At 30.7% G+C, this 15,891-nt stretch overlaps 1 protein-coding gene across 4 annotated transcripts in view; it reads right to left on the bottom strand.

The window, feature by feature from the left end:
- Positions 1–15,891, bottom strand: part of LOC132752786 (uncharacterized) — a 55,090-nt gene that overhangs the window by 27,985 nt on the left and 11,214 nt on the right. For all 4 annotated transcript variants that reach the window (XM_060743170.1, XM_060743167.1, XM_060743169.1 and 1 more), the window contains exon 2: positions 481–717. In XM_060743170.1, coding sequence (XP_060599153.1) covers positions 481–717 — 237 coding nt within the window. The remainder of the gene's footprint in view (positions 1–480; positions 718–15,891) is intronic.

The following is a 15,891-nucleotide window of genomic DNA, read 5'->3' as shown; positions in this document are numbered from 1 at the left end:
AAATTCTTAAAAGAAATTCTAAATAACCTACATTACAATTCAAATGTAATGCATACGATTTAAACATGAACCTCGCCTATTTCAGCGATGAAAATTAACAATGTAATAAAGGAATCACATATAGACAACCGGAATCCCAAAAGAACGCCAAGAGACGGCGGTATTGAAAATGTTGCAGGCTTGGTTAAAGTGAGCCTGTTTATGGACGGTAATAGTAAGTACATTGTAAACGTGTTATTTCGGCAGCGAAAGTGAATTTTTCGTGCCATTTTATAAAAATGGATGAATGTTGCAGGATGGGTTTGATTGAGATATTGTACTTATATGTTTTATATACATAATTGAAAAACGTCCAGCTTGCATGACAATTTCAAAAGACCGCACCTGTTCAATCGTTCATTCTGGACGGCTTATTGTGCAAATCTCTTTCGACCTTTTAAATATCTGATAATGCACATATAGTGTTATAGGAAAACTTACCTGAACATACGAACAAACGTTTTTGCTTCCACAATATCGATATCGTCTGTAATCATAATGCATAGTTTCGTTTGACCAAGCTGTAAATGTTTCTGTAAACAACTGTAAGGAGGATTTATGGTACGAGTTGCCATAGAAATAGTTCATATTTTGACCCCAGTTGTTGTCTGGGCGGCTGACATATTCACACCTAGATCCCCATTCTATTGCTTTCTGTGCTACATCTTCACTCCATGTCTACAAACATAAGAGGAAAATGATACATTCATCGTAAAATATAACAGTGCTTAAAGCATTACCAAATGAACACCCATAAAAAGACAGAAAGAAAGAAAGAAAGAAAGAACAAGATATTAATACACAGCTTTACCATGCAAACTAAGTACTGGGTACAACAAAAATGAATACATGTACATATAAGTAAACTAAATTTCTCTCCTGAAGTATTTGAATATATCGGTCGGGAAAATATTTGAAAACGTTTGAAGAGTATGGGTATTTTGCATTTCTTAATTCAATTAAACCTTAATAAGGCGAGATGATTGCCATCGATAAATGACATTGGTTGGTAAAAGTATATCAATCAAGACAGGAAAGATAATGATTTTCGAATAAACAATTCAACATTCAACATATGCTACTGAATGTGAAAAGTTAATCCCTTCTAAAACAGAAGTGATACCGTAAACGTTGAGATTTGTTACTGTATCACATTCAATATAAAATGCTCAAACTAGTAAATTCTTTTGTCGGGAAGTAACTACAGGGCTTTTTCTTAATGTTGATGAAATACAAAACTGCTCAAAATCTAAAAAATAGATATTGAGATATCTTGATATGGTTAAAATGTCGACTGCTAAATCGAAAATGTATGTTTCTAAATGCCTGCACGTGCAGCCATTACCATTTGGTTTGCGGCAGACGATACATTTTAATTTTAATTGATAAGATGTTACTATACTAAATATATATTAATATAATCTTCTCAGCTGTATATAAATGTTTGTACAAAAGATTTCATCTAAATGAAGAAATAAAATGATATATAGCATTTTACACATACAAAATATGTTTTATATGCTTTTAGCTACAGAAATGTTTTTATGTAGTATAATAAATACTTTCAGAGTTGTGTTAATGGAAGTCGAAGTTACAGCCTTTTTTTACTGTACTTAAAAGTTGATGAATAGGAAATATAGTGCATTCCGCAAATATAAATAACAGCTAGTGAAAAGGAAAATATTAATTATCATTTAAGGAATATGATTTATAGATTTAAACTTTGGCATGTCTGAAAAATGGAATAAAGTAATTTTAGAGAATTATTTGTTAGATGAAAACATACAACAATTATTTATCTTTGTCTAGACATCTAAATAGTTTTGGTACATTACTGACTTTCTTTTCATAGTGTCATCTCATGGTTATATATATATCAAAGTCATGACAATTAAATTAATGCAAAACTGTTTGAAACTGGTTTAACAGGAGTGTGATCTCCTTGTACATCTTAAGAATTTATATGAGCCGCGTCACGGCAAAACCAAAATGGGTTTGCGACCAGAATGGATCCAGATCAGCCTGCGCATCTACGCAGTCTGATCAGGATCCATGCTGTTCGCTATCAGTTTCTCTACTTGTAATAGGGGTTAGTAAGCGAACAGCATGGATCCTGATCAGACTGCGCGGATGCGCAGGCTGGTCTGGATACATGCTGGTCGCAAACGCATTATGTTGGTTTTGTCATGACGCGGCTCATGTGTAACTGGTGAAAGTGAAATATGCTTATACGATATTGCGATGATTTAGTAAACAATGCCTTACTGCATAGCTTTGCATTGAAGAAATTGCACAATACAGCAGAGCATTGGTCAGACCTGCATAGCATAGAATGAAATGGCATGTCAAATTTTAGAGGCATGGTATTGCATGAATTAGCATAGACTAGCAGAATGATAAAAATACAACAAACAAACAAACAAAACGATTGGCCGTTTATAACGATGAAATTAATTATGACTGTAAAATGTAAATGTTTTAATCAAAACAGTGCCTATATTTTAATTAACAACGAGATTGACAATCAAGCGGCCCTTGTATTCCGTACAATAGATGCCTAAATGCTTATTCATGTAGATATTAAAGGACATCAAAAATATATCATAATATATCGCAAAGTCACTATGCTAAGGTCAGTAGTATATGACTTATAACTAATGTTGATACAATTATCTCTAACGTATCCTTTGATCTTTATATTATATCATTATATCTATGATAGTTTGTGAACTTTTTATGGGCTAATTGAATTCCTCATCATTGTATTACTTATCAACGCATCACAATTTTTAATATTGCCGATGAAAAAAATATATTTCAACACATTTACACAATTCATTTGGACACTCGTATAAAATGGGCAAAGAACAAAGTTAAAACTGATAAGAATATATAGAATCGTATTTGATTTCAGAATGATTTATGAAATAATATTCAAACTTCTTGTGTGGCTCACCTATTAAAAACTAAATATATCGTACTTTATTCTTGTCTCTATAATCATGATAATGGTAATGTGCGTGTTTGATGTAAGTAAGTCATTTAAAGGGTTGGACCATTATGTATGTATTGACACCATGAAGATATATATATACGTGTAATATTTACATATAAGTTCATCATTTAATTATCATCAGTTTTTCCGCTTTGAGTCCAAATTAAAAGACTCTGAAATATACTAATCTAATTCACATCAAGGTTATTTTTTTCTTAAGACTTTAACATCAATATATATAGCTACAATGAAAAGGTGTCTGTAAATATATATTTTAACACAAGACGTCGTTCGTATTGAAATTAGATTTTAGTCCTTTTTTTAGAATTTGATGAGCAATTACAATGGAAAGTTTAAAAAAATAAATGGGCTATATCTTAAAGTAAATTATGTTATAAATCCATGTGGTATAATGCTTTACCTCAGCCCTTATAACGTATCTAAGCCTCCTTATTATAAGTATACTTCAGATAAACTGTTTTGTGATCATTGAGTTAAACTATTTACACGTAAGGCAACATTTTCAAAAGATATTCTTGTCCAATTAATCAAAAGAAGTCTTACTTTTTGAGAGTAAAAAAGTTAGCCCGCGTTGATTAAATACTAAAGAAAAAGAAGAAGAAAATAAAAATTTAGATATATGATTAAAATGCATAGAATGTGGACATCTATAGAGTTTATTTAATTTCAAGTGGACACTTGAGAGCTCACTTCTTAAATTGAATGACCACTATACTGTATACTTCTAGATGCTACTTACCATGATATTAACGACTAAACAATGTCCAAATATTATCATGTTTTTACATTTTAACATACTTGTAGAGGGCGGGTGTTATGGCATATTACCAAATATTACGTTTAGGACATCATACGGTCATTACAGGGCTATCCATCACGGCAACAAACGTACCAGTTATCTACAATAGTTTGTTAAACTGCTTCATAACAAATGATATCGGTGTGTGACTGTAGGCAAAGGTGGAAAATTTGACTTGCCAAGGAGGATTGGGAATGTCAAATAGATCTCATTAAAGTTTTAAAAGAAAAACGGTATATCTTTACAAAATGCACACCAAATCTTCACCATGCAATTTTAGAGCTTATTAAAACCGAATGGACCAGTGGTTTGGAAAAAAACTAAAACACTTCATTAGATACATTAGATATGCCTATTTATCAGTGCATGCATATGTGCTATAAAGTTGTTGCTGTTGTTTTTCAATTTTCTTTATTTTAAAACAGTAAGTAATATTATATAAGTTCTTACAAACAAATAAAAACATTTTGTAAAAACCTTAATAGTTTTCGAATAGTGACAGAAGAAAATGCACATGGTTAACAAGCTGGTGTCTTTATTCCTCAAAATATTGTTTCAACATAAAAGCATTAAGCCTCCTCCATTTTAGAAATTTAATCTACAGAACTCCACTGGATGTTTTTTTCTCCAAATGACGGTACTGGGAATATTTTATCTTAAATTTAATACCATTTGTTGTACTTCTTAACTAATAACTTGCGTGTATAATTTCAGGTCATTCGCTTATTTCGGACCTCCAGAATAATATTTTTGATTGTGCAAAATTATATACAAAACGTTTAAACGCTTTAAACAAACCATAATTGAATTAAATATCTTTAAAAATTTTAATGTGAGTGTATTTCTTAATTATCATTATCATATTTATCCGTTTTAAGTGTTCCAGTTGATCTATGTAAAATTTTCAAGTTTTAAGGGGTTTTTTACGCTTTCGGGCCTCAAAAAAGCGCCTTTAAGAAATGGATTTGAAGAACGATGTAAACGTACTCTAATGAAGTTATTAATAAAGTAAATGAGTATAATCGTAGGTTAATGTACCGGAAAGTTCGCCCGGGCAGATGGCTATGTACAAACATCTAAATATCACTGTTTATCTATTCAATGTAAATATAAATGTAAGTTATACATTAGGACCCCATTGATCATTGTTTACCTAGTCAACAATTTTATGATAACATTTACATAATTTACAAATAAACGGAAGCAAGCTAAAGTTTGACACTTTTATTCATTTTTACATTGGAGACCTGTATTTATCAAATGCAGAAAATAGAACGAAATCAAGATTTGTGTACGATATGTCGCATGGTTGATTTTATGCGTAAATTTAGCTAATATTGTATGAAATCTTATATGAAAAGTGTTAATTAAAGCAAGTTAAGTGTAATATTTATTATGCTAAATTGAAGTATGAATGTCGTTGTTGAGTTAAATGTGGTTAATACAATCATGTCATAGCAAAGTGACCTCCATCTTTGACACCATTTTCTTTGTGAGGAACACTCAAGTTATCACAATTATTTTTTTTAAATTTCTTTCAGCCAACAATAACAAAAATATATCATTTTTTGATCTTTGAATAAGATTTTGTCCAAAAGTATTTGAATAAGTTTGAAATAAACTGAAAACGTAACACATATAACATTAAAAGAAATCGTATTAATGATGTGAAATAATTATAATTATAATTAATTTTATTTCACAATATTCTTTATCAACATATCCATTTATTTCAAACTCTACCACCAGCTTAAATTACTAAAGAAAAAACATATTCTCTGATGTTTGCAATAATTTTTTTCTGCCGTTCAAATATTAAACACCCAAGAATATATCTCTTAGTGCAAACCAGAAAAATAACAACAAAAAGCATGCATGACTTAAATAAAGTTAAATTTTGATATTATCTTACAAAAATCTACCAAAGCTGAGTTTTTCTGATTATGAGTTGGAGGTTATTACAATATGATGTTTTATGTCCATTTTGGACATCTTTTCACTATTCCGGAAATTGCTTATTTGTACCGCCAACACCAACTGAAACTGTAAACTAAATTGCCATAACCAATTGTAAACCAATCGGTATTGGAACGATGAATTAACTAAATATATTTTGTCTCGTGTCCTAGATTTCTTCTCTTCAAGCACTCAAATAATAGAATGTATCATCTTAAATACATAAAAATATTTTTCGTTCAAATATTGAGCACGAAAACGTCAGTCTTAAAGAAATAGTAATTTTAGACAAAAAAAATATAACAGTCTTTTATACCGCTATACTGGCCAATGGCAAACTGTCTTGACCATTTATGCTATGCTTTTTGTTTTTTGCTTGTCCAAAATCTAGTGTTATGTTTATCATATCACAAATCTTTATTCTTTATGATAATTATATATGTAATGTATATGATATAATGACATAATAACCCACTATATTAGTAAGGTATATAGTTTTAATTATCACGTAACACACCGTTATCTTCAGGTATACCTTTATTTAAAACTGCGTTATCTACAATAACGGTTAATTTCAAAAGTAATTGTATGATAAGATAAGATATAAGTTATGTAAAACAATTTGGTCAAAGATATTTAAGGATATATAGATATCTCTAGTGTAAGACGAAGGGGGGCTCTTAAATACCATTGTCTGCATCTGATACGACTAACCAAACACCGGGTGGTCGACCTGTCCAATCAGATCTTTGCCGGGTCCTGCCATCAGTCAATCAAACAGACGGTATCATGTTTAGTGGATCTGACTTTTGATGACTTTATAACAACGACAGACGCTAAACAGTCGCCAATTTAAACCAAATAATAAGTTAAATATTTTCAGTTCTAAATGAGTATGTGGTTAAAACAAAAGATTTGTCTATCAAGTACCATAATATATCATTTTCTTATGTTTTACCTACTTCATCATTAAAATCAATTTTGAGAGCAATTAGTTTGACAAGAATGATCCGTAATTTATCTTTATATGCTATCAAAATATATTGTCAATTCTTTGTCCATAATTGATCTAGTTCTGTTCAAATATTTGTTATATATTTTAATCGAGTTTTGATTTATGTGGTATTGTTTACTATCTAGTACATTTAATTCAATAATATTATTTGGAAACTTTGCTGTCATTTATCATATTGACAGTATCTTTTCATACTCATTAAGTTCGGTTTACAAAAAAAATTGTTTATGACAACGCTATATATTTCTTTCTCTGCAATGATATTGTAATAGAGAAAAACAGAATCCCCAAGGAACGCCCAAAACAATAACATTGTAAATGTTGCAGGCTCTTTTTGATTGAGCCTCTTTATGAACGTCCACGTCCCCCGACTTAAGCAGAATTCAACATTTAAACACGAATCTGTTTGTCTTTCAAATTATGTCTAATGTTTTCATTCGACTTATAAGTAAAAATGTATTTTAGTTTAACTAAATCGACTAATGACAGTGGTATTGACAAAGCTAACGATAAAGACATTTTAATGTGACAAAAACACACACAGTCTCTTCAAAAGAGACAGATGATTTATATGATATGAAGATGCATATAATAAATTACATGTTTTTGTCGAGAATGTTTGTTCACTTTTTCGTCGAAAATAGATTTGATCAAACTGTTCAAATGGATATAAACGACATATAACGACTTAAGAGAAGGCAAATATACAGTAGAGTTAAGAAGTGTGGCAAAATATCACTGAATGCTAAAGAAACTTTTTTTTATTTTTATCTTAAAGTCAATTGAAAAGTACGACACAAAAACGTCTGCAGATATTTCGAAACAATTAATTTCGTGCATGACACTATATTTTTATGTTAGAGATTCTACCAAAACCAGTGCCAGAGTGTGTGGACTGTAGCACGTACCATAACACTACTCGTACTTTTAATGAACCTGGTCTATCAAACTGAATGTCTTTGTCTCGAATGATACTTTATAACTATTATGTAGTGAATTCTGTGCTAATGTTATAATGCACCAAAGATAAAAATGCATTAAAAGGTTCACTTTTGAGCTGATACCTGACAATAGAACGTAAATTAAAGTATATCCTATCATACAACTTTTAACTCGGCTTTTAATGATTGTTAGCTTACAAATGTGCTTCCGTGTTTATAAATTCTTAAACATTGGTGAAAACCTAAGTGCTGTATGAGATAAAAGCAGATAAAGAGAAATAAAAAATATACATCTTGACATTTTCACTTTATAAAACTGTTAAAATGACTTCTGTATAACTTCTTGTAGCTTCGACTGACAAAATTAACGTATATTGACATAGCACATAAACAAATCGTTTAAAGATTTTTGCCATTTTTCAGTAAGATAGAAATTGTACATTTATATATGAGATGCAAATGGCGACGTTTGTCCTTGTGCTATAAAATTAGATTTTCATGTACTGCATGTTCACGATGGCTCATTTCTTTAATTGAACAATATCACATCACTCACAGCAAATTAATGATTGCGCATGAAAAAGAGCAAACATTTACTAAAATGCTTATTTGATAATGCAAGCAACAAATGATGCACGCGTTAAATTTATTAAGTAAATTTTAATTCCTTTTGAACCTGATCGCCAGACACGGCTCATATAAAACAATAAAGTAAACTTTTGACTGAAAGATATGAGCAAAGTAACCTGGGGATTAACATGTTATCTTTGCAAAGTACATCCCATTTCAATTTGGCAAGTTTACGATGTATCTAGAAACCGATGGCGGGCATAGATATATTAATTACCATTTACAACATCCGTGATAATATAGCATGAGCTTTTAAAAAGATTTAGTGATTCTATATTACTTACTATCTACTTAAAGTCAAGATATCGAAAATAAAGAGTTGAAATATGTGAATAAGTTGAATATAAATGTTGAGTCCGTATATGTATGGTTTTGCGTCATTTCACAATTCTAATTGCAAAGGAGTGTTTCTAAACCTTTTTCAATTTCATTTATTTCTTATGGAACAATTTTATTATCCATCTCTTGTATCTATGAACATTCTTTCTCACTTTAAAGTAAGTCTATTAATTACCTAAAACTGTTAGTCATAAATCATTGTTTGTTATACTTAATTTCAATGTTTTGACGAAACCATCTACAGAAAGCCATCCGATGATGTTATTGGGTCTAAAATGTCGGGAATATATGTGATGCATTTTAAATACCGTTAATGCTTAAATTCAGCCATATAAAATCAGAGAGGGGTCAATTAGATGGAAGGGAGGGGGGGGGGTCTGATAGATGGAAGGGAGGGGTCAGTTAGATGGTAGGGAAGGGGAGGAAGTTGTCAGAGTGGTAAGAGTATGTTTATTTGAAAGGGTAGGTGAGGGGTCGGTTAGATGGTGGGGGAGAATATGTTTGGTTAATGATATTCAGTTATTCAGTTTGTCACGGTTCAGAGCTGTTCACTATTTAGGGGAGAAGATGTGTAAATAATTATAATTAATTTTATTTCACAATATTCTTTATAAACATATCCATTTATTTACTCACCCAATGACAAGTTCAAATAACAAGAAGACAGATTTAAGTATGCCAAATCAAAAAAGGATAATGTCCATTGTTAAAATGATTCTTTCATCTCTTTATTCCGATGTTATTTTAAAATTATCTCATACATTACAATAATAATAACAACAACGTAATACCTAACGGGATCCTAGATAAATAGGTAAATAATAGACACACACACATGTCGTATATTGTTCATAAACAAATAGATGCGTGCATCAAAGACAAGTAAAATATGCAGAGGTTTCGAAAATGTCAATAGACACACTTCTACAGAGTTTATACCGCACTAACTTTGCCAAATTTGAGTGTAAGATGTGACCGAGATATCATAGACGTTGACAATGTCTTTTACGTTTGCCTCTTTGCAGTCTAAAAAGACTTAAACGGGCCAGAAGAAGTTTAATTTATCGCAGTTCAATCGACAAACCCGTATTATATAGCGCGGATAATATCTGTCCATTTGCAGTCAAAGCGGGTTCTATTTAATCGCTGCAAAAATAATTAGGCGGAAATTCTATACAAAAACTATAACAGAATTTGGTGTAAAAAGGCGGGGAGGGATTGAATCGTTAGTGTTATCTATGTATCAGCGGGAAGAGCCAGTTTTTAATTTATAATGTGATATTAGTGTTATCAAGGTCATCATTTAGAGATTTATATCTCCTTTCTCATATATAATGTTACTTAAGAATCGTTATCTCTCTGTTATGTATAAAGAAAAGACAACAACAAAATGTTAAAGACACAAAAACTTTAAAGGGTTTTTATCAAGTATTTCTTAAAAAGAATGATTTATGTTTTCAGACGGTGCATGAATGTATATGGAGAGGGTATGGATGACAGTAGATGCAACATATCATATCAATTTAACATGTTAACACTATTGTATGTGAAGAAATTAATGACGATGGTATGGCATATTAAAGTTTGTCACAGATGTCAGGCTGGATTCTACGTCTATTGTTACATACTGTCTGTCTGTCTGTTCAGACACGTGGAGACTGTACCCTGCATGATAGCATAAAACAGGCGTCCATGTATGCAATTAATATTGTGCACTTGTAAAGAGAAATCATATGGCGTGCATAGTTGACCTGGTTTTGTGGGGTTTATTTTTTTATGATTACTTTTTTGTGTCATGTTGCTAGAATGCTCGACAACTGGAAGCTTCTTAAAAATAAAACAAAATAAAACATATAAATTTGTAACTTATTCTTTCAAAAAATACCCCTCTTAACACAAATGTCGACTGTTTATAATGATTTTCAGTTTGCATTTAGATACATAAAACCTCCTGGCATAGTGTATTTCTTTTTGAAATTTATAGATGAAATGGGTTCTTCATTACTTTAGAAATTTGTAGTAATCAGCATATAATAAGACCCAGCTTAAATTATCCGTTGATATCTTGAAAACTTCAGTATTCAGAATAGGTATTTTTTCTTCAAATATTAAATTCAAAACTGATTACTTGATCAAATAGAAATGAGCCGCGTCACGACAAAACCAACATAATGGGTTTGCGACCAGCATGGATCCAGACCATCGCTATCAGTTTCTCTACTTGTAAAAGAGTTGATAAGCGAACAGCAGGGATCCGCGCAGCGCAGGCTGGTCTGGATCCATGCTGGTCGCAAACGCACTATGTTGGTTTTGTCGTGACACGGCTCAAATAATGCTTTGATGCATTAGAAAAGAAATGACAAGAGAATGCAGACAACATAAAATAATGCATTCATGATTAATAAAACTTAAGTTATTCTAATCAAGAAATCCCATACAGGATAACATGATAGCGACTAACTTTTCTCAACAAAACACAAAAACCGAGATTCTTTTAAATTGAAAATCAATATAAAAAAGGAAGTTTTAGAACTCGGCATTTCACTTGTGTATGATAAACTTTCATGATAAAAAAAAATTCTTCTTATGATGTGACTTTACACCTCCATTACTCTAGAACAACCGTAAAAATCCGTGCGTGCAACAAAAACCTTAGATATGCTCAAAGTAATGTTTTGGGAGGGGGTTGGGAGGGGGTGGGGGCAGTACAACAAATTTTGCCTTTCATAAAAAATAGAATTAATATAATAACAGAATTTCATAAAAATGCTGCTCTATATGTTATAATTTGTTTGCACCTTCTACTGATAGATGATAAACGTACCATAGCAAAAGAAGTCCTGCAAACTGATTAAGTATTACGGTGTTATTAATAAATAGCCTTGCATAATACAAAATCTCCTACGGCTAGTACGTCCCGTACTTAAACTTAAAATTTCAAATATCAAATTTCAGTTAAGAATATGTGCTAAAATAGTAATGTAGTGAGGTAAAGTAATAGAACCAAAAAAAAAGGCTTATACTTAAGACAAAACCAACGTTCATGTTAAAATGTCAGTGTAAAAAGAAAAAGGCAATTTGAAACGTGTTATGAATTAATATATATTTGCCCTTATTAATATGAGACGTCCTATGTAATCATTCATCGATGGTATTGTACATGGCAGACTATGTCTCTAAATACGAGATGTTATTGCTATACTAACGTTCGCCTGCCAGACGTGTAGGAATTAAATGATCACAAATATCAAAAAAATCTTTGTTATGATGATATTTCATGCTAAAAAATGTTTGATACCAAAATTTGTTTGCATTTTTTTAACGTTCATCAATTTTTTAAAAACGATTCTTGTTTATATTTAGAGCAAAGTATCAACAGGTCCGACATTTATAGATATGGAAAGTTAAAGTTTATCTAGAATTGGGGTCGCGATTGAGGATGCACACATTTGACGTCCCTATAACTGATATATTGTAAGTCATATATTGTTTTATTTCTTCTATCAATGGAATTTGTAGTTACTATAAAGGTAACGGCCAATGATTTGAACTTTATGTTTACCGAAATGAAATTATAATATGATAATATCATGACACAGCGCTAATATTGCATGATATTTATATTTTTCTACTTCTTTATGTTTAGGAAAACGCACAGTTTTTTATGCTACACTATCTAATTTCAACACTGATGTATGTGTCTGCCGGATGATTTATAAAAAAAATATTTTTGTAATATTTATTTTCAAAAGGCTTTATTATTACAACATGATCAAGAATCTGACTTGACTTATTTTGCCTTTATTTCAGAGAATTTTTCATTTAAATTGACATAAAAAGATATTAATCAGTATTCACGGGATATCGCTCCGCTTTCTCGTTTTAAATGAATAATTTTTATAAAAAAGTTTTCCAAAACCTTTACGGTTGTTTAAAGGGCTAAATTTTTTAACATAATTTCCTTTTAAAAATGGGGTATTTAAAAAATTTTGCATACCAAATGAACCTGCTTACATTTTAAACTACTATTGATTCGACCAAAAAAAGTTTAAGCGAACAATGCAAAATTCGAATACAACTTTCCATTTAACCCGATAAACAAAAATTTTAAAAAAAAGAAACGGTTTTATAATGGTATTTTAAATTTAATTTTATAATACATGTATACGGTATTGAAAAAACCATACTGTATATTTCTAAAATATCTTTACAATTCTAAAATAATAAAAAAAGCTTAATTTATCTATCGTTAAAATCTACATTTTCTATGAAATAATAACGATTACAATAAAGTTAAGTAATGTGCTTGTAAACAATAAGCATAAAAACATAAAATATGCCATATATCTGGTCAAAACAATAAAGACGCGTGATCTTGGGAGCACTGATTGATCAAGAATATCTTAAGGGGCACAGCAAGTTAACTACCTCGAAGAACACTGTTAAAAAGTTTAAGGCCTATAAAATTAACCAAACAATCTTTAAAATACCCTTTAATTTAAATTTGATATTCATGTATTTTACAAAGTAAACATAAAAGAATGATAATATGAACATTCTTGTGTTTTTAGTTAATAAATTTTAATAGATCTGTCATTACGTTTAATTTTAAAGTTTTTTGAACACACATTCGCTTCTGAAATACAAACAAAAGCAAATTTATTACTGCTTTGTGCTTGTGCAGACTGCATAATTTTATTTAAATATGTCCTTTTTAAGGCCGGAAGAAGGCACTTTGTAAATGCCATCATGACGTGAAAACATGACAACACTGCAGTTTTATAAACAAGACATGGCGATATGTATATTTACTATCATTCATGTCATCGCAAAGACTATTGGCAAAGTCTCCATCGCCCCTTGCATATAAATATATATTTCTTCGGGGTAGCTGTTTGGTAATAATATTAGACTTAAAAAATCTCAATGACTTTAATTAATTCAGTTCAAATATATCGCTGGTATTTTTTCTACTGCAGTAACAGGAAGGAATCTGTGAAGGAATGTTGACGCGTTCAGGTTATTCTGAAAGAAGTTCAACATACGAGTATTTAAGAGACATTATGTTCGTCAAATTAATCTGAATTGAATATATATTTCAAACGACTGACTTTTATAATAGTGATTGACCAAAAGTTGGCATTGGTAAATGTTTTTGATCTGAATGAGTTATTTATAGTTCATGCGAATTAAATTATGAAATAGATAGGAAAAATGGAACATGCAAATATATTTTGATTTATATATACTTTTTCATTGGGTCCGCTATCGCATTAATCATTTGGAATTGAAATTTGAATCTTGAATTTTAGCTTTTGTTACATATTTTCTGTTCTTCTGTTATCTTGATTTAAAACCATTCAATGTTGGAGATTGCATTCTTCATAAAAAGGGGCTTGATAAGTGCAGTATTCGAAATTGTCTCTCATGCATAAGTACAATCATACCGACTATGTGCGCTATGCACTCATCATCTTTTCACTAACTCCAGGGTGTCTCCCTTTTTCATGACTTTAATGAATTAAATAAAGGACATAAAATGCATGTTGCTGTTAGAAAAACACCTCCAAGATAATCATCTTAGTATAGTCAGATATAATACTCTCTCTGCATCGTGTATTACTATGAAAGCTTTTTATGTAAGGAAAAGAGACCATGTATCTTTCAAAATTGCATACGAACTGTCGCAATTAACATACGATATTCACTTTTTTATTTTATGTGTACTATTCTGGAGGAATGTGCTTGGACCACTACTTTTGATGAGCTGAACCAAAGGTTGTAAACATTTAAAACCAGTTATTTCAGATATTGTGTAGTGTACCTGATCTCAAACTTACTTAAAATATGCTACAAACTGAAACAATGAATGTAATAAATCTTTATAAGTACACATGATGCATTCTGTCATGTAATGCTTATGTATGTAATTGCTTATTCAAGGTCGTACGTAACATCTTAAATGTGGTGTTGAACAAATGTCATTATCATTGTATATGTTAAGACGAAATATAATGTAGGTAGAGTTCAAAAAATATTTTGTTATTCTACAGAATTTGTATATTTGGAATTGCAAACGTTTCAGTTAGGCCAAACATATCTAAAACGGAAAAGACTTGATAAAGTTTTGTTTGTTTTGTTTGTTTGTTTCATTTTACGCCTTTTCCCAACAATATTTCAGTCATATAGGCGGGTAGTTTCCTAACCATCGTTCCTGGAGAGTTACATCAGTACTAGACAACCTTTCTCCGCGCTAAACAACCAAAGCATCGAACCCACGCCAGAAAGGTAACTGGGTTAGAAGTCATCGACTCTAACCCCTCGACCACGGAGGTGATAAAGTAACTGTTACTTTGTTTTATTTACTTGTATAGTTCTGTATTTACCAGTACATTTTATCTACTTTTCTTATAATGTTGTAAACAATACAGCGAGTACACGTGTCCGACTTTTGAATGTTTTGCAAATGAATAAGGTAAAATGCAGTATCACTTAACAAACCATTTTGCCTTTATTAACGTTATTATAAAGTTTTGCTGCTAAAGGAAACATACTGAAATCGGTGAGTTGTTGTAAATTGCATAATATTATATATTTAAAGTCACGTGGTACAAACTGAGTATAAGAGAAAGCTCAAAGTTACACCAAGTCGGGGAAGGACATAATGCAAGTGTTTCATTTAAAGTCCCGAACTGCTTACAATTAGTGCTGTTTCTTAACTCCTGAATTCATCACACTGTATTTGGAAAATTTGGCAAAACATCATGTACTGTATTACACATCCGCAGTATACTATTGTATTGGATTGTACATTTACGTAATTCACCATTAACATAAGAGATGAAGAAATAAAGTTTAATTACTTTTAAACATTTAATTTACACAAAAACAGTGCTCACAATCAATTATCAGTATACCGCTTTTCGTTTGATCATATGAGTATTTGTTGTTGTTAAATGGTCTTAAATTTTACACTTTATTCTTGTTGTGTTTTGTCATCACATTATTGCATATTCACTGTTCTATATCTTTCCACAATTGTCTTGGTCTTTCAAACTGGGTTTTTTTTATCGCATGCAGACAGATAGTAGATACAAACAATGCTCTAAATTAAGTATTAACATTATTTTAATGTTATAATGAAAAAATAACTTAT

This window comes from Ruditapes philippinarum, unplaced genomic scaffold, assembly GCF_026571515.1.
Source record: "Ruditapes philippinarum isolate M1 unplaced genomic scaffold, ASM2657151v2 ctg280_1_1_1_1, whole genome shotgun sequence".
NCBI lineage: Eukaryota > Metazoa > Mollusca > Bivalvia > Venerida > Veneridae > Ruditapes > Ruditapes philippinarum.
This window is presented reverse-complemented; position numbering and strand designations above follow the sequence as displayed.